Source organism: Onychostruthus taczanowskii, unplaced genomic scaffold, assembly GCF_017590055.1.
Source record: "Onychostruthus taczanowskii isolate IOZ18803 unplaced genomic scaffold, ASM1759005v1 scaffold1, whole genome shotgun sequence".
Lineage (NCBI taxonomy): Eukaryota > Metazoa > Chordata > Aves > Passeriformes > Passeridae > Onychostruthus > Onychostruthus taczanowskii.
The window spans coordinates 33,224,515-33,248,332 of record NW_024496525.1 but is presented as its reverse complement, the minus strand read 5'-3'; the positions used below and the strand labels follow the sequence as shown (position 1 = coordinate 33,248,332).

At 40.1% G+C, this 23,818-nt stretch overlaps 1 protein-coding gene across 1 annotated transcript in view; it reads left to right on the top strand.

Moving 5' to 3' along the window:
* NUDT14 (nudix hydrolase 14) overlaps positions 1 to 22,909 on the top strand; it is a 59,331-nt gene extending 36,422 nt beyond the window's left edge. The window contains exons 3-5 of the mRNA XM_041401954.1: positions 4,723 to 4,787; positions 9,501 to 9,738; positions 20,140 to 22,909. Of these exons, the coding sequence (XP_041257888.1) occupies positions 4,723 to 4,787; positions 9,501 to 9,738; positions 20,140 to 20,380 (544 nt within the window). The 3' untranslated portion in view covers positions 20,381 to 22,909. The remainder of the gene's footprint in view (positions 1 to 4,722; positions 4,788 to 9,500; positions 9,739 to 20,139) is intronic.
* The last annotated feature ends 909 nt before the right edge of the window (positions 22,910 to 23,818 follow it).

Genomic DNA, 23,818 nt, shown 5'->3' with positions numbered 1-23,818 from the left:
AAGCTAATTTTGAGATACTTTTTAACCTTTAAAAGTAGATGAAAGTGACTGAGGTTAATAGCTGAGAAGTCCTGGCTTTCAATGTTAATATCAGACTTTTTTTAGATGCTTTATCTTCCACTCTTCATTTCTGATCACAATTTGTGTGTGTCACACACATATCCATGCTTGGCACAAGCAGCTCCCGAGTTGCTCTTACAAGGATTTAAGAATGGTCAATTTCTTTGCCTGTGTTACCTCATCATTTACCTAATGTATTAGTATTTTAGTTATTAGTACAGGACTGTCATTAGAAGTCCTCATCTCCAGCCTTGAGAGTCTTAGCTCACTGACAGAAGTACAGGAGTCTTGTTCCTGTCTTTGCTATTGCTGTACTTTGAGGATTTTCTCAAATTATTTTTTAGTTTACAAATTCACATTTGTAAAGTCAGCGGTAAGGCCACATCTAAGAATGAAGAAAGACTGAATCCATCTTTATTAAAGGATTTTGAAAGTTTGTCTCATGAAAAGCAATTAGTAAGTGTCAGCAGTTGCATGTAGATTAACTATAGCCCTAGAAATACACATTTAAGAAGCTGTGGTAAAGTTCATTTGCTGATCTCAGTTTCTGGGATGTATTTCAAAAGAATTAACTTTGCATGGTCCATATGTGTGTGTGCACATTTTAACAGGATGTCAGTTTTCATCTGTCCCCTACCTCAGAGCTGCTGTGGTCAAATGCTGCATGTCTTGTGCTGCTCTGTGAACCACCACCTTCCTTTCTCAGTTTGAGAGTGTGAAGCTGTAGTATTTCTAGCTAAATGTCTGCTGAGCTGGAATATCACAAAGCATCAGTTACTGTGATTTCAATAAATACAGAGCTGTACTATGTTGAGGGAAGGAAAATTGTGGAAGTAGTTTTCTATGGCACACAATGGAGTCATTTTCTAAACTATTCTCAGTGGTGTTTTCAGCTGTAAAGGCTGTATTCAGGTGGGTGTTACCTCTTTTCATAAGAGTCTTAAAGGTGGAGGAGGAATTAAGGTTCTGCACTCTTATGTTGCAGTGTCTTTGGGTCAGCTTCTGATTTCTGCACATTGTCTTAGTTTAGAGAAGCCAAATATCCATCAGAGAATCCTAATACCTGTTTCACTCAGGGCTTTTTTGAAGTTTAAATGGTTAAATGCTGCGTGAGAGCTTGGCTGAATAGTTGGAATCCCTTTCAGAAAACATTGTGTTATGTGCCAAGACCAGACACACACCACTACAACAACAGCTCAAGTACAGGTTAAATGCTCTTTGTATGTGACATTTTAGGTACATATCTTTCTTAAAAATGTTAAAGCTACTCTAATTGTTGCCAGATTTATAGAAAGAACACTATTCTACGTCATTGCACAGTAAGCTGTTTACATGCAACTTTCTTTGAGGAGAGCTACTGTAATTAGAGTAGTGATTTATTTTATGTATAAAGTGAGTGGGAGCTACTGCAGTGGGAAGTTGAGGACGAGGTTGAGCTGAAGGCTGAGTAGGTCTGTGGTCTTCACCAACCCTGGAAGTCACTGCACACACCCTGTCATCTCTTAGTAAGTTCTTTTTCTCTTTGGTTGTAATCCTTTATGCAGCCACGACAGATGTGGTGTGGAGGAACCGAGTCTCCTTCACTGGGCAGTGGTGTTTGCATTCCTGAGCTCTCCTTTTACACCTCTGGTTTCCCCCAGAGTCAGCTGCTGGAGGAATAGCCAGCAAAGATCCGCACCTCTGGAATATGGTAAAAATGTAAAGATTACCACATAAAGTGTAAAGATTAGCAGGTCTGAGCTGAGACAGTGTTTCCTTACTGCAGAGGTGTTACAGCTTTTTTAAGGCATGGATGGAAGCTTGGGGTTTATCATGATCCTTTTATATCTGGGTATTGTTTTCCTTTGTAAAATATAATAAACAAAGTGGTCTTGTGCTTCTGTTTGAGACAAGAAGCTTATTGCTACATTAGGACCTTTGATAGCCATTTCAGATAAAATTCTTGTATAGTATTACTGCCTTCTTTCAGGGAGTGTGGCTGGGCTTTTTTTTTTTTTTTTTTTTTTTTTTTTTTTTTTTTTTTTTTTTTTTTTTTTTTCTTTTCTTTTCTTTTCCATTGCTTCTGTGTGTTTTTCCCAAATGTACAACTTTGGCTTCATTTCTTTTCTGTATCTTTTGGGTGTGGAGATGCTCACGAAAGTCTTTGTGGATGTTTTAATTTTTTGTGTGTTTACTCCTCACTTTAAAACTGTGCATGTAACACCCTAAAATAGATCTGGTTGTAATATTTTGAAGGGAATTGCCTTGAAGCATCAAATACTTCTGAAATACCCCATGGTATGGCATCACTGAAAGATGTGTTTGGACCTACTAATGGATTTGTAGTAGTTCTTTTTAGTAGCCTATATCATCTGTAAAAATAGCAGTCCCAAACTGATTTTTGTAGTGAATTCTTTGTATGATGGTTTAAAACTCCAGAAGATAAATATTTTCCTTATAGGCCAGACCAATCATGTGAACCCACATTTTGGGTCATTATAAGGAAACCCATTGAAAATGGGAGTGAGGCTCCTCCACTTAGCTCAGTTGAACTATCTTGCTTTAACTTGGTGTAATACTCAAGTAACTGTCGTGGATGCAGCCTTCAGTGGGTTTTCAGAAGTTACAGACCTGGTGACCTGTGGAAATATTTCATGTTATGTTGTTTCTTGTGAACAATGAAACAGCAAATGGCATTCCCAATGTTACCCCCCCTCCTAAGAAGTAAAATTCTGAACTTTCTCCTCCATGACTCCCCAACTCTGACAGGAAATATTAGAGCTGCGTGTTGTGGTTTGTTAAAAAATGTGCATTTCTGTTCAGAATTGTTTGTCAGTCTCTCAGAAAATTACAAGTAATTAAATAGAAAGTTCTACAGATTTGTGCCATTTCTGTACCCTCTCATCTCAAGATGGTGTGAGAAGCAGACAATTGTAATAACTTGCTGCTACTCCTTTCCAGCTAATTTGATCTTGTTCCTTAATTCTGACAGATTGTTTTTAATTTTCCCATCTGTTCCATAAAAATCTCAAGTGATTGACTCCTAGGAAAAAAATAATGTCTAATAGCTGAGCCATTTTTAATGAGTTGGTATGAGTTATTTAATGAGACGTGCTGAAGAAGGCAAGCCAAAGGAAAGATTGGGCCTGGGGTGGTGGATGTAAAGAAAGGTAAAGGGCAACCATCTGCTTCAGGAAGCTTCCACTCTTCATCAGCAGCTTTAGGCTGCTGCTCTCTCCACTTTCAGGCAGTGCCCGTGGACAAAACAACAAAGGTTCAGTGGCAGTAATTCCTTTTCCCCTTTTGTTTAGAGCAGTGTCTGCCCTCAGACACTACTGCTTTGGGGAGAGGATCAGTCATGAAAAGGAAAAAAAAATCAAAGAATAAAAGAATAATATTTAAATAACCTTAAAACTATTATGGTCTGTGGTTTAACTTCATTTCTTCCAGCACAAACTCCCAGATATTCCAGAAAGAACCCTAGTGCCAGGAAACAGAGTGAATGTTCTCCTCCAGCCTCTCTGAAGGCTAAAACTTTTGCTTTAAAATTGCCTGCAAATAGCATCTCCCAGGGCAGGAAACCATCAATATGCAGTACAGGTCTTTGAGAATAGCAAGCATGAATATAAATACTAACATCTGGACTTCTCCCTTCTGTTTTGGTTTTATATATTATTATAATAAACATTAACATTGTTTTTAATAATCATCAGATAGCATTTTCTTTGGCAGCTTGAGACTTCATTATTAAATCAAACAGTGAAAATAAATATACCGCTCTTTTACAAGAAAAGTTGAAAGTTTGACTCAGCCCTGCAAATATGCCATTGTGAGTCCAATCCATTGTAGAATTCAGAGAATAATGAATTAACGTCTCAATTGCATACAGTGAGGCAGAACAAATGAGAGAATGCTGTCATGGTAATGAGCAAAATATACACTTGTTTTTTCAGGTGGCAGTGGGTAACCAACTAAGGAGAAAAACTTTAGTCTGCATTTTCTTAAACTTTCATTTAGTAAAACCTGGGAGTGTGTTAGGCAAGCAGAGAGCATCAGTACTCTACACATCCAGAGCATGTCCAGATGCTCAGCCCATCAGGTGTCCCCGTGACACATAGTGCAGGCAACCACTGAACGTAGCAGGTGAAGCTGCTGGATTAAATTTATACAAAATTGGACTTGGATGGTGTTGTTTAGAAACCTGACTCAGCAAGAAGCTGCAGATAGGAGATGCTCTGTGCTTATACAGAAGTCACTGTCTCTGAAGGAGACTAGACTGTGCCTGAGGTTTTGACTATCCTAATTTGAGACTGATATAAGGGGAAAAAAATGTTTTTATTTGTACGGATTTTTTGCTATCTAGTACCAGTGTTCTTAGTCTGGAAGAGGAGGTGGTGGTGGTCTTCCTGTTAGGAAGAAGGAATTGATTGGTGCTTATTTTGCATGCCAGGAGACAAAAGGGACTTAATTTTGAGCAAAATTGTCATGGGCTTTGGGAACATGATCCATTATCTATCCCTGTAGATGGATTTTGGACAAGGACCTTGCTGCGTCGCGGCTTTAGTAATAAATCTTACATGTATTTATGTAGTTGAAATTAAATTCACAAGATGTAAGTTGAATAGTTCTGCATTAATCCTTCATAAAGCATTGATCTTTTGGTGTTTTTATCTTCCTCCTCAGTGTGTCAATCCTGATCTTTAATACTTCTCGGCAGTGCTTTGTTGTGGTGAAGCAGTTCCGCCCAGGTAATCCTCTCTTTTACATTTACTTTTACTCTCAACTGAAGCAGGCTTTTAAGGGTTTAGCAGTTAAAAATTGGTGCATCTGTGGTGATAAAATCCTTGTTCTATATTCTGTTTCTTTGTATGATAGCCCATCCTTTTCAGTCAGTCATTATTTCTAACCAGGGAAATTTCCATTACAGATTAAATGAATGATCGGGTTAGTCTTGCATTCTGCTCTGGGCTGGTTATTGTCCTTTTTTGGATTAAATTACAACTCTACAATGATCGTGCAAGAAATTGCTTTAATTTGAAGTTCCTTCTTGACCTATGTGTACAGAAGCACAGTATTTTCCTTTTTATTTTGTTTCATCTTAAATATTCTTTTTATTTGTACTGTCTTACTGTGCATTGTGCAGTTGGGAATTTGAAATGAGGGAGATTCAGGACTGTATGCTCTTTTACCAGTATGTGGACAACTTCATTTTACCAGTTATTATGAATTTAGGTTAATACGCTTTTTTTTTTCTGAGTTTTTGTATCAGTTCTTTTCACTCAAAGCAATATTTACTTTCTGGAAGTTAAAAATGAAATGCGTATTCACTGCATTTTAATTAAAAGAAATGACAAGGTATTTCACTGGCTGTTGCTAAGAGACAGTTTCAAGACTGCTCATGGTAGACTTTATAGAAAACTTTCTAGGGTAGTGTCACACTGCCCTTTCTTCCTGACAGTGATTACAGCCTCTCCAGTGCTGTGCAGCAGTGTTACATTGAGAGTGCATCCTTCTCGTCGAGTGCTAATTGACTTGTATAAAGTGTTTGGTTATTTGTTCATCACTAATCCACTGTCTTTTATTTGCCAGCGAATAAATGGCTCCCACAGCTCTTGCTCTCTTTGAGGCAATCTTAGGGAGATGTGTGTGCATGCATATATATATATTCACACACGTATATATATATATGTGCTGAGCAGCAACACATTCATTGCATTATCTCTATGAAGGTGTCAAGTCAGCCTCAAAAGACTGGAATTAAACCATTCCAGAGTCTGGAGCTGCTCAGACACCTGGCCAGTGGTCAGTCAGATACCCCACAGCACTTCTGTGACCACAACCATGCCCTGCCCTTACTCACATCCCTATATTTATAATTATATCTCCATTCCATGGTAATTGTCTACCCTGGTGCCTGTTCCACAAAGCTAAGACAAAGGCTGAGGCTTTTCTCCTTGCCAGATCCCACCAGGGTCCCACCAGGAAGGCGATCTCTCGTTGCTGGGAGGGAACAGCTGCCGCTCGCTCTGCAGGCACGTCCCCTCACGTGTGCTGGTGCCATGTGTGCTCGCCTTTCCCTAGGCTGTGCTGGCAGGAGCAGCTTTTCCCACTGGTGTCTGTGCTGCTTGTAAAGGCACTCATCCCTCCCATTCTGTTTGGCAGCAGCAGCCCTTATGCAGCCACAGCAGAATGGCTGCAGACAGGAGGTTTTGAGGAGCAGGGAGCTGAAGGAGTTCATGCTGACTTGAGGGTGGCAGAAGCACACAACCAGTGAGGCAAACAGTGTGCTCTGGGGTTAGATCATCCTGAATGATCATGAAATCACACATTTGGGAGGAGCAGAGAGAAGAAAGATAAGCATCTCTGGATATGTACCTCACCCATGACTAATTTGCAAAGGTATTGGTCAATGCTTATTTTGGTAGACAATTGACCACACATTTTCAAATATAATAAAATTATATGTTGCGAGGGTTGGGACCTATGAAAAGGCACTCTGGTTTATTAACTGTAAGTATATTGACGTTTCAATGGATTGTGATGTTTGTTTTTCCACTGACTTAAAATAAGCAGTATCAAAGATTTGAATCATAAGCCATGTTCCATTTCAGGAGGTAGGAAACACCAGTGCGGTCAGAAGTTTAGAGAGGAGCCAGCGCCTTCCCAGACACTGCCTTCCCACTGGCTCCTCAGTCCCTACTGTTTTCTTCTGTTTAGGGACAGCAAACAAGTCCCTGTATGTGTCACCTACAAAGGCTGCTTTTAATAACAGCAGTGATCTTCTTTGCTCCCTTTGGTTGAACCATCTATCCTTTGTCCCACGTTACAGAAAAGAAGGTGAGAACATCAATTCTACTGGAGTTTCCACTCTGAGTGGAACCTTTCTTACAGCCGAGTGGCTCCAGGGTGATTAGTACAGATGTGGATTCCATCACTTCCTTGTGAAGCCTTTTCCAAAGCCTGACAACCCTTTCTGTTGTCATTCTTCCTGATGTGCAGCCAGAAGCTGCCCTGGCACAGGTTGGTTCCTCACCGTGCTGCCGCTCGTGGCCATCTGGCCATGGAGGAGACTGCCCAGCAATGGTGCAGAGGCAGTTCCTGGCCAAGGAAGCATTGGAAGACAAGGGAACAACAGACATGGGATAAGTGGGTGGGTGACTGTGCTGGGGCTTCTGGATTCTGCTTTCCAAACTCTTTATGGATTTGCAGTAAGATGACAACCTGTGGTGAGGAAGAGGAGGGTCACAGGTTTCCCTCTGAAGAGTATGCCTTAGCCAGTAGGTCACACACTGCTTTTCCATCCAGTTCTTTATCATCCAGTGCATCTCTTGTGCAGTCAGTTTTGCACCTTCAAGAGAGTTATGGGAGGTTCTCTGTTCCCTGACATTAGAAGGCAGCTTGGCTTTCTAGGCTTTGCTTATCTGTGAGAGTTGAGTTTGAACTTTTGCAAGCCAGATGATACTAAATTCATAATCAGACTCGTTGGTGAATGCTCTAATATTTGGGCTCTTACAGAAGTGGCTGGTACTGCTTCTTTTCTTCCTTATCTACAGAGCAAAACTGTTCCTGGGCTTGAAGTGTGGCCATATCACAGGACTTTGCTCTGAAGAGGACTCTGAATTAGGTCCTTCTGGGAATGTAGGTTTTGATCTACGTGGGGTGACTTGTGCTGAGGGAGGAGAATTGCAGGTGCCCAATGGAATGACAGGATAGGTTTCAGGGATACAGAAGAGTTTTAACACTTTTAAGTCACAGCTTCATATGTCTGTACCCCACACTCTTACCTCCATCCTGTTTTAGTATCCAAAGCCTTTAAAGGATGCATGTGTTGTTCTTTTTTTAATTATCTGATATGGGTATGTCAGTACTAAAAAAGAAATAAAACTTTCAGAGGATTTGGCTCGTCTCAGAGAAATCTTGGATGTGGTTGTCATTTATGATAATTTTCCTAGCTTTTAAAAGTTTTTGGAATAATGACAATAGACACCCTTCAAGGAGCTGTCCCTTAGAGCTGGCAGGGTATATTTTTTCTGGCTTCATGCTGCACTTAAAAAAAACCCCTTGAGCTCTAAATCATGTCTCTCAAGTAAGAAATGGAAACTCCAATCCAAACCTGTTTGAATCTCAAAGACCTGGATATACGTAAGACTAGCAGCTTTGAAAGTTTTAACTTCTGGAGGAAGATTAGATTTTGGATATTGGACTGATCTTGACATCTCCCTTTCAATTGCAGATCTTGCTATTCTGCACTTCTGAGGGGTCAAAATGAGCACTGCAGAAAGAGCCCAGGCACAAATTGCTGGGGTCTAGACTCTGCCTCAGAGACCAAGTGCTTAAGAAGTCACTGTGGAACTTCACTGTTATGCAACAACATTTCTCCAGAGACCTTGTTTTAAGAAATACAAAGCTACAGTATCTGGAAGGACAAAAATTTTATCAATTTTGCAAGATTTAGAATGAGAAATAAAAGAAAAACTAATCTGAAAACCATGTTACGTGTATGTGAAATATGTTTGAAAAATATTTTAATGGAATAAAAATAGGTTCAAAGTTTAAAACAGTTTTTTTCAGGGTGGTTTATAACACTCTCTTGGAAACCTTTCATGAAAAGCAAGGGGATAGACATGAGGAAATTTCAAGGAAAAAACAAGTGGAATTATGCCTGTATATTAAAGTTGCAATGATCTGGAGTTGTCTGTCAGTAGGGATTCTTTGTGTGTTGACATCCAGTCCTGCAGTTCTCACTCAGGCAAAATTTCTGTTGACATCAGTGAGAGGTTTTGCTTAAATAAGGACTAAAATCTGACATTTGCACTTTCTTTAGGAGTGCCTTACAGTGGCAGCTGTTTGTAGATTAGTTCAAGAAGTCTTTTTCAGACTCCACACAGGAATCTGTGCAAGGAACTGTATGTTCAAAAGAGGATTTTTTTTTTTTTTTCAGACAAACATACATGCTTTTCATACCCTTTCTAAATAACAGCTGAGTTGACAGGCTGAAAGACTCATCATTGTGCACATGGTACTTCATGTGCAACCCAACTTTCCTGCAAGATAACTGCATAGTTTAAATTAAATCCCAATATCTTCATTGCCCAAAAAATGGGAGCTGTGTGGTGCTTCTGGCATTTCAATTTCTTGAATGAACTAGCTTCCTTTTTCAATTTTTGTTTATTTTAAGGTGTGCATGAATTCATTTCAGATGATGCAAGTACAAATAAGAGTTTAAAGAATAATTTTACGGACATGGTAAGAGAACCTTTGTTCTTTAAAATTCCAGTTTTGTGTGTCATTATTTTAACAGATAACACAGCTGAATTCCTTGTTACTCTCAAGTACTCTCATGGTTGTTAAATTCCAGGCAAAATTTGTCTGCCGCCCTTTTTTATATTTAATACGAAGAGACTAACATACTGCCCCTTGTTTCTTTTTCTTTTTTCTTTTTTTTTTTTTTTTTTTTTAAGCTGTTTACATGTGTGAAATAGAAAGGCATCATCCTCAAGTCTTTGAGAATCAGGATAAGGAGAGCTTCCCTTCCCTGGAAAATCCCTTACCTGCTGTGGTTGGAGTGACCTATGAACTCTGTGCTGGCATTGTGGACAAACCAGGCCTTTCTTTAGAAGAAATTGCTTGTGAGGAAGTTTTGGAAGAGTGTGGCTATTGTGTTTCCATTGCAGACCTCAGGAGGATCACTTCTTACAGGTAAAGGGCAGCAAGTTACAACACTTAGCATTTTGTCATTTCACAGATGCTGAAGTGGCTTGGGTGTTCCCTCTTGCCTTGTTTAAGCAGAGTGTTGGAGGAACCTGGGCATCTGAAGGTACAAGAAAGGTGTAATTTTTAGTAAGTGAGAGGAGTATTTACAGGAATGTAAGCAATTAGAAATATCTAATCTATATGATAATTATGGAGTTGAATTCCCAGGAAGAATCATACCATTGTGACTTATACCAAAGACTGTTATAAAGGGAAGAAGTTGCATTGGGCTCTTCAGAGTTTGGCACAGCACCAGAAAACAGCCCATCTTTACTATACTGGGTGTTTTCCACCTCTGATCCTTATTACTCAAATTAACAATAGAAACTGCCCAAGATGCTCTCTGATTAACCTTTAACATGATTTTGCAGAAGCATGAGAACCTGTGGCATTAGATCTCTTCATAATATTTGGTCTGTAATTAAAGCTTCTTTGAGTTGGACAATAATTATTGTTATATATGAAGATTTCGCAGATTTGACTGTGAAAATTATTACATTGTATTTTTGCAGGGTTACAAAGAGTTATCAAAATAGTTTTTAACATATTTTAAAGCATTTATTAGGAATAAAGGGAAAAATTAATTTGTAAGTGGAAAAATACAAAACGTGAGTTGTTGGTAAAAAAACCACAAACAAAGAGAAACTTTGCATACAGCTTTAATCCTATTATATCACATTCCCAGCTTTTAGTATTGTTATCCAAAATATATGTATGTTTGTATTTTACAGAAAAAGCAGCGGGTTTTTTTTACTTTCTTTATTTTACTTGACAACTCCATTGAACTAGGCACTGTCATTGGTTTTTAATTTGGGAATTGAATACAAATCCACAGCTGTCAATCCTGGCAAATGTTATTTCCTGCTGGATTAACAAGCAGTGCTTCTGTTGAGGGGAGGGGGTGAATCACAGGAGCTGTCTTTTACAACTCATTGAAACCAGATTAAGGGTTTGTTCTACTGAAAGAAAAAGTGTCTTCCAGATTTATGAGCAAAAGCTGTCCATAGAATTTCATAGCTTGGGTGACACTGACAGGCTGCTGCATGCAGATATATACATATGTATGTGTATGTATGTGCATACAAATGCAAAAGAGGAAAAGTAGAATACAATTCCTGTAGAAGGTTGTAGATTTAGTGCAAAAGTTCAAAAGCTTGACCCAATATTAATGATTTATATCTGCATAAACTCTCTGTGTTTTGGTGTTGATAAATGTCTTTATATGTTACAGGTGGTTGTTCATTCAGTTGCCTTTTTTTTTTTTTAATTGCACTGACTTGTGAAGAGTGTATACAATTGGGATTTTCTTTGTTGAGACCTTTGCAAAGAGCTCATAATCCTCCTTTGTCCATGTGGACACAGCTTTCTGCCCATGGACATCCATGCTGAAGTCAGAAGGGCCTGTATAATTTTTACATTTTTAAATTAATATGAAAGTTTAAAACCTCAAAGATAATATTTCACAGGGTGTGATTTCCCATGCTCTATTACTAGGATTTTATTCCAAATATTTTGGTATTCCTATTAGGAGTGTCCTGATTTCCTTCAGCCAAGGATTGGCATCTTTCTGATCCTTGAGGATTTGATGCCAGGACAGGAAGTAATCAGTTCATTTATGACATTTTTTCTGTAATGGCTGCACTACATATAAGAATTCCTGGGCTTTTTCTAAGTGCAACAGGTTTTTCCAAGTGGCTTATGCTGCTGTTTCATGCTGTGACTGTCAATACAAAGCACAGGCATAAACCATTGCATTAATGCATATGGATGCCATTACAATTGCAGTGCATCCTGCACTTCTAGTCTTGTCTCCCATCCCAGCAATCTGTGTAATAGCTGCTCTGCATTATTTATTGATCCAGTGCCTCAGGTCAGAGTTTTGGGGGGCTCTCTCTAGATGGCTCCTCTTCCAAAGATCAGCCTCTGCTGGACTGGCACCAGTTGTGACAGATGTGCATCTGTGCTTTCTCTCAAATCTGAGCATTCCGTGGCCTCTTTCAGAGGGTTTTGGCATTCTGTCTGAAGTGTCTCATCTGTCTCTACCACAAGCAACTTTCCCTTCATGTCTTGCCTAAATTTCCCTTTCTTTACTTCAACACTGACACTTAGTACTCTGTCCCCAGTGGACATGAAGTACTTCTGCCCCTTCCACCTCCTTGGTAAAGCATGTTCCCTTTACTTTATTTTTGCCTGTGCAAAACTATTTTAATTGATTTAGTCTTTTTCTTCAGATCATATTTTCTAGATATCTGATCATTCCTTCTGCTGTCCTCTGCCTTCTCTCCAGCTGGTCTGCATATTTCTTGAAAATTTAGTGCCCAAAGTGAAGCACAGTTCTTTAGTGGGGGCTTTCCTGGATAGGGTGGAAGCATTATCTCCCCTAGTCTCACAGATCATTCTTTATATACTGGAGTTTGTTGTTTGCCTTTTTTGCAGAGGCATTGCATTATTGATATAATTTATCTTCCACAATGCCTCTCCTGTCTCAAAACTAGGTTTTGAACCTGATGATCCTTGTGGGTCCTTTCCAATTCAGAATATTCCATGATTCTGCCTTGTCATTCACCTCCTGTCCGTATTCTGTGTCATCACAGCCTTTGAAAGCAGGGAGTTATACTCCTAATGACACCCCTTGCTGGAAACATGGTCATCAGAAGGAAATTGCCTACCTGGAATAAAAGCAGGAGTTGAGCTAGAGCTGACAGAAGGGCATGAAGAGCCAAAGACGCATCAAATGTAAAGGGAGAAATGGTTTTGGCTAGGAAGGTCAGTACACTTCTGTGCCTAATGGATTAAGAAAGATAGAGCATGGACAATCCATAGGGAGAACTTAGACTATGGGGAAGAATTGAAAATTAAGGCCTTGAGTGGAAAAAGAGGAAGAAGAGATGAAGGAACAATACAGAGAAAAATCATAGGCCGAGAACTAAATGTACCTGGGGAAAGTACATTCACTGTGGTAGAGAAGAATTCTCTGTAAGGAAATGAGGAAAGTACTTAGACTGCATTAAACTTTGCTCTGTTCTTTTTTCTATAACTGTATAGGTTAGAGGTAATCTGAAGATAGCAGGGATTTTCCTCATTTATTATCAGGGCCTGTAGCAGTGGTTTTGGGGCATTTTTTTTTTTTAGTGCTTCTCAGCTAAACTGGGAAGCGTGAGCCCAGTACTGCCACAGGTAATTCATACACGCACTGGACCCCCTTATTAAGCTCTGTCAAAGCTCCAGTGACATGATTCTCATCACATGGAAGTCAGACAGTGAATTAAGCACATCTCAGACTTAATTACCTTGAATGATCCACAGAGGAGCTGTGAAGTCAATGAGGAATGAGGAAAGAAGCCAGGAGTTGGGGAATTTAGGCCATTTGAGTAAGAGTCTTTGGAACAAACTGTTCCAGCAGCAGGAGGACAGTATGGTGTGGGTGAGTGAAGGAGGCTGGGCTGGGGGCAGATAACAAGAAACACAAACATATTTAGAGGAACTTGACTGGAGGAGGACAGAGGAATCACACTTCAAAAATCAGAAATATCTGTTCCTATTATAGAAAAATACCAGACAGGAGGAGAATTGAAGTGCAGATGGTTCATGTTGCTGTGTAGACAGAGGAGGGATCATTCTGAAAAGAATCTGTATTGTTTGCAGCCTGTGTGGCGAGTTTAGTATCATCACTCCACAAATTTCTACTTTTGTGCTTGGCATCCAGTAACTTCATTTTGGTATGGCAAAAAGGTTGGTTTGAATTATGGCAGCAGCTAATTCACTTTTTGAGACTTCAAGAAGTTTTGGTGGCTGCTGATGTCTTGAATTCTTGTCAGTTGTATGTATGGCATCAGTGAAAAACAGCATAGGTGGTTGATGTGAGAGGTATAAAGGAATTAGCTGGTGCAATAATAAATTAACAAAATGAAGCTAGTCCTATTGTACTATAATTATATACTGTGGATTCATAAAGGTTGAAGTTAAATTCAACATTTTTAAAAACTCTAAAAGAAATCTGTGAGCTTCCCTTAATGTTTAGGGGTTTTTTCACAAATTCAAATTTTTTTAAGTGAATGTCTTACTTTGGACTTACTCATGTACCAGATATAACAAATTTTCTCTCTGTCATGGTATCCCATCAGTTTTCTGATTGAATCCCATGTGCTGAAATTCAGCTGTGAGTTAGTTTCTTGGGCTGAACTGCTTCCAGCTATCTGCCTTGAAACATGTTTCCTTACAAGACAGGGGCAGGGAAATAAGTTGTTGTTGTCGTCGCTGATGTTATTGTTGCTATTTCAAAGTATTTTCTTTTAGTTCTTGAAAATATTGGTTGTCCTGAAGAATATTTATAAAATTAATTGGACTTCAGTAACACCTCAGAACATCAGGTAGAGTTGAACTGGAGCTTCTAGTTCAGCTTCCTTTTCCCTTCATTACATCTTTCATTTCTCCCAGAGGCTGTAAAAAAATCTTGGCTCTGACCTGGATACAATAGGAGCTGTGGGTTTTCAGCCCCACTGCAAAGAAATCAGATGGATTAGTTTAAAGGACCGACTATATTAAAATAGGTACTTACTTTAATCTTCCTACATTTGTTTTTTTCCCCAAAGTGTACAAGAAGAGCATTCAGAGAATTAATATTGGATGTTCCAATTACTGTGCCATGGCTTTTAGCCTCTGTGCAATGAGGTAAAAATGGTTTGTATTCACAGGTTTTTATGTAGAAAGAATAATAGCCCTGAAAATGTTAGACTGCATTATAATTAGAAAGATCACCTGCTAGTACACCTGTTGGGTGATGGCATAATGTAATATAATTTTATGTTAATTACTTCTGTGCTTTTTTTCCGTGCACCTGCTGCTTATAATGTCAGAACTGTACAAAGGTCCTAAGAAGTGACAATAGGAGCTGCATGTCACTGATCATCAGTTTACATGTTGCATGCCTAAATGGATCTTGATTTAAGCATAAATAACAGAGATTTGTGTCACATTTATTTGTAAACATGAATTATGTATTCACTCTATACCCAAATTCTGCATCCAGATGGCTTATGTCTTAGCAAAGGATATATTGCTTTCAGGAATTTGGACATTACCAAGTAAGATTAAAAACAAAAAAAAAATATATATTTCTGTGTTGATAAGAATGTTGATGTGTATAGATTCTGTATTTGTTTAGTATTAACACATTACGAGAAATTTAGCTTTTAATTACTGTCTATCAGAAATCGTACTAAAGTAATAAGTCTTCACAAGGGTAAGTCAATTTATTTGTTCTCCATATTGCAGCAGAGGAGTATAAAATACTGTTTATATTCTCATACGTGTTTGTTTCTTCAAATTGAAAATATAATATTTACAAACATGATACTTACGAATGAGATAATTGGTTGGCATAGACAAACACCCAGACATGAGAAAAAGGCAAAGCTAATCTGAACCAAAGCTTTGAATTTTGGCTCTGATTACCAAAATGTTTGTATGTGGACATGAACAATGAGCATACTCATTGTGAAGAAAAAACTTTCTGACTGTTGGCAAACTCAGTCTCACTTGTGGCCTCAGACACTACTAAATCTTTTTTTTTTTTAAGCCATAAGATACTGTTTCCCACTTCTGATAAAAAATGTATGTACTGTATCTTTATGCTCCTGAACTTAGGACAAGTGAAAAGTCCCATTTGGTGAGCTCGATTTCCAGCGCTGTGGATTTCCTCGTGCATTTGATAAAAGAGAACAGTTAAACAAAGGCTTTGTGGTAGCTGATATTGCCGTGTTTCCAAAACAGACTGGAGTGACAATCTGCCTCCTGTGTTTCCCCTGGTCTGAGGAGGAAGTAGATGGAAATACTGTAATTGCAGCCTTGTGCTGCCAGCCAGTCCCTCCCCTGGGCAGGAGGTGAGAAGTGCTTCGCAGTCATCCTGCAGAAACTCCTTCTCTGGTGTGGCATTGCCTAAAAGTGTGTTGCCTAGGGCTTTAAAAGCCATAGCATGATTTAATCTCACTGTTTGAGTGTTTTATTCAAAATGAAATATGGGAAGGCAGCACACAATCTTGTTTTGATGTGTTAAACTTATATATAAGTTACTATTGTGATGAAAGCCATACGACTTTGGTATCCTTACTTTGACATGCTTACATTCCTAGACTTGCTGTTGTCCTAGGTAATGGAGGTTTCTAACTGTCTGAAGCAATGCAGAAAGTTTAGTGCTAATAGAGTTTTGGGGTTTAAAATCTCTCTGTTGAAATTACAGGGCTTGTGAGCTTAAGCCCTAATGACTTGGCAAGGAGTATTTGTGAGCCCTGTAGCTGTTAATTGGAACGACCATCAGCTTCTCAGAGGAAACCAGTCCTCAGGATGAAGAGGCAAGGAAAACCGAGCTGTGTTTTGTGTAGATCATTTGCCTTTGTCCCACAGTGGCAAATAGTCAAGCCCTGTGCAGACACATCAGAATACAGCTGGAACAGCTGAGGTCAAGCCAGGCTTAGTAGGTCTGGGTCAGTGTGAGCCACGACCTGCTGGGTTTGGGCAGCACGGTGCTAAGCCCTGGACTGACACCGAAGCCTGAAGTCTCCCCATGGGCTGGTGCTGAGTTCAGAGCTGCTCACCCTCCCCCAGCCAAGCCTCTCTTGTCCCAGGAAGGCACCTTTATCAGGAAGGTGGCTTTCCCAGGCTGAAACTCATCACTTGCAGTTCGGGTGTGCTGACCCCTGTGATTTCCACAGATGCAAAGCTAATGAATATAGCTGTAATCTGTTAATAGGTGACTCATTTCAGACCATGGCAAAAGTGTTTTATTTGTAGTGGGAAATACTGGGGTAAGAAAAAGTGTATGCCATAGATGTGGGATAGAAGAAGACGGCAGCAGAAAGAGGAGTATAAATAGGATTAAAGGCACATCAAAATTCCTTAAGCAACAGAAAGTTGCTCAGAAAGTGCAGGTAATTGTGCAAAAGCACAGAAAATTCCTAGTGACAGATAAACCTGAAAGCACACTGCAAACATAATATTTCCTGTAGCCTATTCACCAGTCAGACCCACTTTCTCCCTCTCTGCTCTCTTCCAGTGCCCAAAATCACTGAAATGTGCAATGTTTTGCAAGGTTATATGGAAAATCACTTTATTACTTCTACCTGAAAAGCTTCAAAGCAACAAAACCTAACTTCTGATTTCTATAAAAGCCGAAGGTATTAAGACAGACAAAATGTGAATAGAATTGATTTTGCGCAATTTTCTACGGACAAGCAGGATACATTAGCAGTCTGGAAATGTCGTGAAAGACAGCAGTAAGCAATACTGGAGAATATTTAATTTAGTAAAGGGCAGTCCATGGGGATCTATGCAAAAATTATCAACTGGCAGTGTAAGCCAAAGCATTTAGAGAATGAAATAGCAAGTGAAAAAAGGTAAGATATTTGCCTCTTTTAAGAAATAAAGTATATTTCTATATCTTTCAACTTATTTCTGAAACCACTGAAACAGTCTTTTAGAGTCAGAGACCAATGGAAGGGATATACTTCCAATATACTGAGCTGGAAGGGACCCCCTAGGATCATCAGGTACAGCTCCTGACTCTGCACAGGGCACTCCAAGGGTCACACCCCATGCCTGAGAGTGTTGTCCAAAGGCTTCTTGAGCTCTGTCAGCCTCAGTGCTGTGACCACTGCCCTGGGGAGCCTGTTCCACTGCCCAAACACCCTCTGGGTGAAGAAACTTTTTCTAACATCCAGCCTAAACCTCTTCTGACTCGGCTTCATGCTGGTTCCTCAGATCCTGTTGCTGCCACAGGAGCAAAGAGATGGCTGTCTGTCCCTCTGCTGCACCTCGTCGGGATGTTGGAGGCAGAATCCTCCAGCACTTGCCCTTGTTAAACTCCACATGGGTGGTGATTGTCCCTCTCTTAATTTGCTGAGGTCTGTCTGCCCTTGAAGGAGTCAACAGCTCCTCCCAGTTTAGTATCATCAAATTGGGAGAAACTGTCAACTCCCTCGAGGGAGACTAGACAACAAGTTAGAGCAGTGAATATGTCTATAAATAACACCCTGCAACAGACTGCAAATAGTGAATCTGTCTAAATAGTGAAGGGATTCTAGGTAGGCTTAGAAATGTTAGATTTGCTGGTTTGGGGAGGAAAGAGTAGAATAGAATGTAATGAGTATTAATACCAGCATTTTTAAATTTTATTTATAGCTCACTTGGAAGTTTTTATTACTTTTTAGCTAATATCTTGTGGCAAAGTTGCACCAGAGAAGAGAAGGTTAGGTAATCAAGTAAGAGAGAATGATCATGTGGGTATGTCCTCCTTTGAATATGTATTGTTAGAAATTTTTGTTTGTTTCTGTGGTTAATTATATGCCAGTAGATGTGAAGAAATACCATAACTTTGGTCATCATAACAAAGGAAAGACCTTGATGTCCAGGACTTTCATCTTTTCAAGTATATAAGTGTAGTAGCTACTCTTGATGTATTTAGTTCGTAACAAGGGAGTATCATGTGAATAAGTACAAAGAAATTACACCATCGGGAAATCAATCCTGCTATTTGAGCTGTGGTGGCAAGATCCTGAGTCTTACAGTGTAGCACCTTGGAAATTGGTTTTCCTTTACTTTAGAGAAAAGATGTGTGGAAAGTGAACTGATTTCACAGCTGTAGCTATTTCATAAGGAAATGGTCACAGGTGCTATAGAAGGAGATTATGCTGTAAATAATCAAGCCGAAATGTTCTTGTAGAAGAAGACTTCTTATATAAATTTGCTGGTTTTGTGTATAACCTGTATATAATATCAAGTGTACATGGAAATACTCAGGATCATTTTCATTCTCCAGGTGGGGCACCCCAGAGGAAGGTGTCAGACTTGACACTCATAATAAAAAAAAAATAACAGGGCATTAAATATATTATACACAGTCCTGTGTTTTTCATGGAACCTGTGGCAACCAGCAAACTGCATTCTTTGTCTTGCAAATTTTACAGTTGGTTAAAACATGGATCAAAAAGCCCAGTCCTAACACTGGAATAAAGAGGTCCAGTATCAACCTTCAGAGTTCCTGAAAATGCCAAAGATGTACAGGAATGATCCTGGAGGAGTGACACATCTTGTACAAAGTCACAGAATGCATCAGAAGTAATTTAAGGAAAAGAATTTAATGATTCACTTCCTATTAATTATTTTTAAAAAGTGTATATTGATCTAAGAAACCAATTTCAATAGTCACTATTAGAAACCAGCTTCTCTAGTCACTATTAATTCCTCAAACAAAATAATTGCCAGTGTTCTTAGAAAACTGAGAGACAAATGATTAATTCCTGCTATGGGGTGTGATGTGTGCTGGATTAACTGAAAGATTTAGTTGACTAATGGTTGGGTAAATCTGGATATACACTCTTAAGATCATAACACTGCTACAAATCTGAGAATCCTCTGTATGTGTAATAATATGGAAGCTAATTTTTCATCTTGCCCTAATGCCTCATTCATAGTTTCAGTGAACTTTGGATCCAGATTTAATGTGAAAAGTCACTTGTAATCATGTGAAATGAAGAAATTGCAATTACAATGTGAATATTTTCTTGGAAGGACTAAATGAGTGGATTATCTACTTATCCCTTATTTAATAATACCTAAATTAAATAGTCCTAAGGAAATAGAGGATTAACAAATAAGAAGTATAATACACAGCAAGCAGTCTAGCTGAAGAAAGACTACATAATCTAAAATATCCTCAACTAAATCCACTGAAGCAAATTTAGCAGGGAGACTGAATTACTTTGGACATGTGCGTGCTTACAGTGGTCCATTTGGGTCAAGGCTAAAGTTCAGGAAGGATAGAGAGTGAGTCTCAGACTGCCTTTCCCTTCTTTACCTATCCAGTCCATGAGTGGAGGACTCCAGCTGTGAATGGACATAATCCTCTTAAGAGTAAAAAATCGAAATATTTGTGTAAAAACAAGCAAACAAATGTAGCACGACAGCACACAGATAGACTGGGGAGCTTCTTCCTGTTGTTTGTGCTTCTCTGTGACTCATCCTGCAGTTTGCTCTCCCTGAGGTCAGCTGGAAGAACTTCTGTTGACTTCAGTGTGTGTAGGACAACAGTTCACCAATACAAAATTTTTTTTCTTTTTTTATTTTATCCCAAAATCACATCTTTCCAAAGAATACATTTGAAGATGGATCTATTTTATATGGAGCTGTATTCAAAACTCTTGGTATTTCTGCATGAAAGTTGCAATCAGTTCCTGTCTCAACAATTCTGTCTCAATCAATTTCTGTCTCCCACATTAAGGACCCAGGTTTCCATTCCTAGCTCCTTTCTGCCTTCTTTCTATCTAAACCAGAATTTCCTCTGCTTTTTTCCAGGTCTGGAGTTGGTGTGACAGGTTCTAGGCAGACTTTGTTTTATGCAGAAGTAAATGACCAGATGAGAACCAGTGGAGGAGGTGGCCAGCCTGAAGAAGGAGAGCTGATTGAAGTTGTGGAAATACCTTTAGGAGAATCCATGAAGTTTGCTTATGATGAGACTTTCCCGAAGACAATGGGTGTCATCTTCAGCTTCATGTGGTTCCACAACAACATAGCACCTAAACTACCCAAAAAGTAAAGCACCACGATTTTAAGGAAAGCTTTTCTGCTGGTGCTGTGCATGCAGAAAGCTGCAAATCTGCCTGCCTCAATCAACTCAACTTCTCACAAGAGAAATATTTCTTTAAATAAATTTGGAAGTAAAATCTGAATTTAAACCTTCACACAATTTCCATTATTAGCAAAACGCTAACTGGCATCACTGGAGATTTGCCTTGGAGAGGCAAATGTTGATTTTTGTGCCAAGGTTAAGTGAATGTGTCCAGTTCTCCTTTCTCACAGCACTGTTTTGAGGAGCTGCCCAAGCCCTCAGCCCAGCTGCCTCAGGAGCCTCTCACCGTGTCTGTACATACTGGCAATGTGTATTCATTGTCAGTTTTGATTTTTTTTTTTTTTAAGAAAGCAACAAACCTTAATAGTCACAGGTACCTTGACAACGTTCCTGAGTTCAGCACAGCTTTCAGGGAGCAGCTCTCTCTGTGGTGTGTGGCTCCTGTGCAGAGGAGGGGTTTGCATTTCTGAACATGCAGACCTTTATTTCAGAAGCAAACAGCTCTGTAAATCCTGCTAACGTGTCACTTTGACAATGGAGCAGCTGTAAGATTATGTGCTCCTTGTTGTTCCCATCACAATGCTGGGCAGCAGTGATGGTGATGGAGGGGTGAAGGATGGGGGCTTCTGCTGGAACACATGCTTCTTTGTTTGCTTTATGGGCAATAGTTGATAAATTAGATCAAACTTTGTCCTCTAGAGCGGGACCAGAGAGGCCGAATTCTTTTAATTTGACTGTGAGGTGATTAACACAAGGGATTTCTCTGAGGTTTGATGTGGTCTCTTATTTCCTTACCACCCAAATGGGAGGAATGGAACTTATCCCTTAGATAACACTTCTTGGAATCTAATGATTGGAAGTGCTTTATTGTGATTTTATCATGATTTGTGCAGTTTACATGAAAGCCTGTGCAACCTGCCCAGACGTACTGAGGAATGGCTTTTAAAATCAACGTCTTGATTTAATAATTTGATTTAATAAAGTGGTCTAATTAGAACATATAGTACTTGTTCTATCAGTGTAGTTTGGATGTGGACTGTTTGTCATGTGGAACTGTTAAGAGCATGAATGAAACAGAATGAAGTCTGGCAATTTAATTATGCACTGGGTTATGTTATTCACTGACTTAATCAATATGCCCACATTATAAATGCCTCCAGGAGTACTGAAGTGCTAAGTGTGTTTAGAAGAGAACTGCAAATATGCAAACTTGAACTTAACAGCTGAAATGAATGCAGCAGAGGTGTCTGATGGTGTCCAGTGGCTGATTTTAAATCACTGCTTATCTCAATAGGTGTATAAATTTTAAAAAAAGGTGTTTTTAAAAAAGAGCTTTTAGAATTGCTGCTTGCTGGTTCTCCTCCTGATAGGGAGGAAAGGTCCTTGGAAAGCCACTGAAGAAGGAGCAGCCTCTGCCTGTGGAGTCAGGCTATTTGTGGAAGTTCAGACACAGCTGGGCCTGGTGCATGGTGAGTCAAGGGCTGAGTTATTGTGAGAAGCAAATAAATTCTGTCTGTCTGATGTATTTACATTGGAAGGTGTTTCAAGGTGGGGTCTCCACTGCTCTGTCTAGTACACTGTGTCATGATTGCTGCTGAGGCCTTTGTGAACTACTACAGTCCATAGAATAAATAATGCCTTTTATTCCAGGCTGTAGTAACAAAAGTTTCTATTTGATTCCACCAAAATTACGGGTAGCACAGCAGCTTATTTGCATACATGTCAAAAATCTTTTTTCTGTATAATGCAGAAATTGGGAAAAATAAAGTATTTTGCCCCTCCAAGGCGCGGTGACTGTGCCTCTTAATGTACCAAACCTCCCCAGGGGCAGTGCCAGGCTTGCCAGAATCTGGCCTCAGGTCCTGCTGCTTCCCAGGGGTGGGGTGAGAGCTGGAGGTCACCCTGTGGGAAGAGGGGGACATGTGGCAGCATGGAGGGGTGTGGGGAGGAAGCCACAGGGGTGGCAGGGTGGCATCAGTGCTCTGCTTGCTCTGAGGTGACCTCACCAACACAGCCTACAGGCTCCAGAGTGTTTTTAGGCAGGTGATACTCGTGGATAATGGTGATGGAGGGCAGTGGCATGAGCTGGGCATTCCCTCCATGATGTAGGCAGCCAGACAAGCTTTGTCCCCACTTCCCAGTCTGCTCCTCCAGGGCTCTACTGGGCACACACCTACAGACTCCTGGGGGACTGCAGTGGCTCTGAAGCCTTTACACCCCAAGGGATGCAGGGCTCCATCCCTGTGCTCTGCCTCACCATCCCCACATTGTGCAATTCCCAAACGCACAAAACAGTCACAGGATTGCTTCCATTTTCTTCCACAGTTTGGGAATTATCCACAGAAAGAGCAGTGTACTGAAAGCTGTGCATCAAACAATGAGGGATCTGGAGTTCAATCTGCAATATGAAATATAAATGTGTCTTCAACCTCTTACTTTTTCCATGTCAGTTTTGGTGGGAGATTTTATAAGCCATTATGAAGGTTTGAAAATGTGGGACAAAGGGCTTGGCCTTGTTGAGGTTTTTTTTTGAACACAGTAGATGATTCATATTTATAAAAATAAAACCAGGACAATTCAAATGTCATTTCACTCATCCGGGCTCATTTCAAAGATCCTAATTAGAGCAAATCCAATATACATTGGCCAAGCCAGGCAGGGAAAAAGTTCTTCTAATGGAATCTCACAATCCCATCTGCGTTTTAGATGCATCCTTTGGACGTGCCACCACGCATACATCCATTGAGGGTGGACAGTTAGCATAAAGCAGGGTCCCCATTTGCTGCTAATGAATACTGGCTCCAGCCTGCAGAATTCTGATCTGATCTCATCCCACCATCCCCACGAGATCAGCATCTTATTATTGAGTACAATTGAGTGGTCCACATTTATAAGACAAGTCTTAGAATCTCTGCTGTCTTTACGATGTGACTTTGAGATGCAGAAATAATTTAATGAACCCCAAGTTATGACTCAGACTTCTAATGAAGCCTGTAATGATAAAACCTTCAATGCAGTGTCGCTGTCAGGCTCACTATTGGTGGCAGAAGAGAAGGCACCAGCACCTTGCAAGTCCGTGGACCTCGTCTGTCACTGCTCTTTGTGACCCTATTTGTAAAGCGGCTGCAAGCCCTGAGCTGCTCCCAGCTCTCAGGAGCAGAGATACGATTAAAACGCCTTCTCTAAAAGACTGTCACTATAAACAAGCCAGCTGAATTGCCCCGTGGGGCTGGCGGGGTGCGGCATTCCCCGGGGAATGCGGGGATGCTCCCGCGGCGCTGGAAGCGCTCCCCGGCCGGCGCCCGCTCGCCTTTCCCCGCTCCATCACCGCCCCTCGCCGCCGGCCAGAAAAGCGGCGCCCCGGGGCCGGGGCCAGGCCAAGGGCAACCGAGATAATTGCTCCCG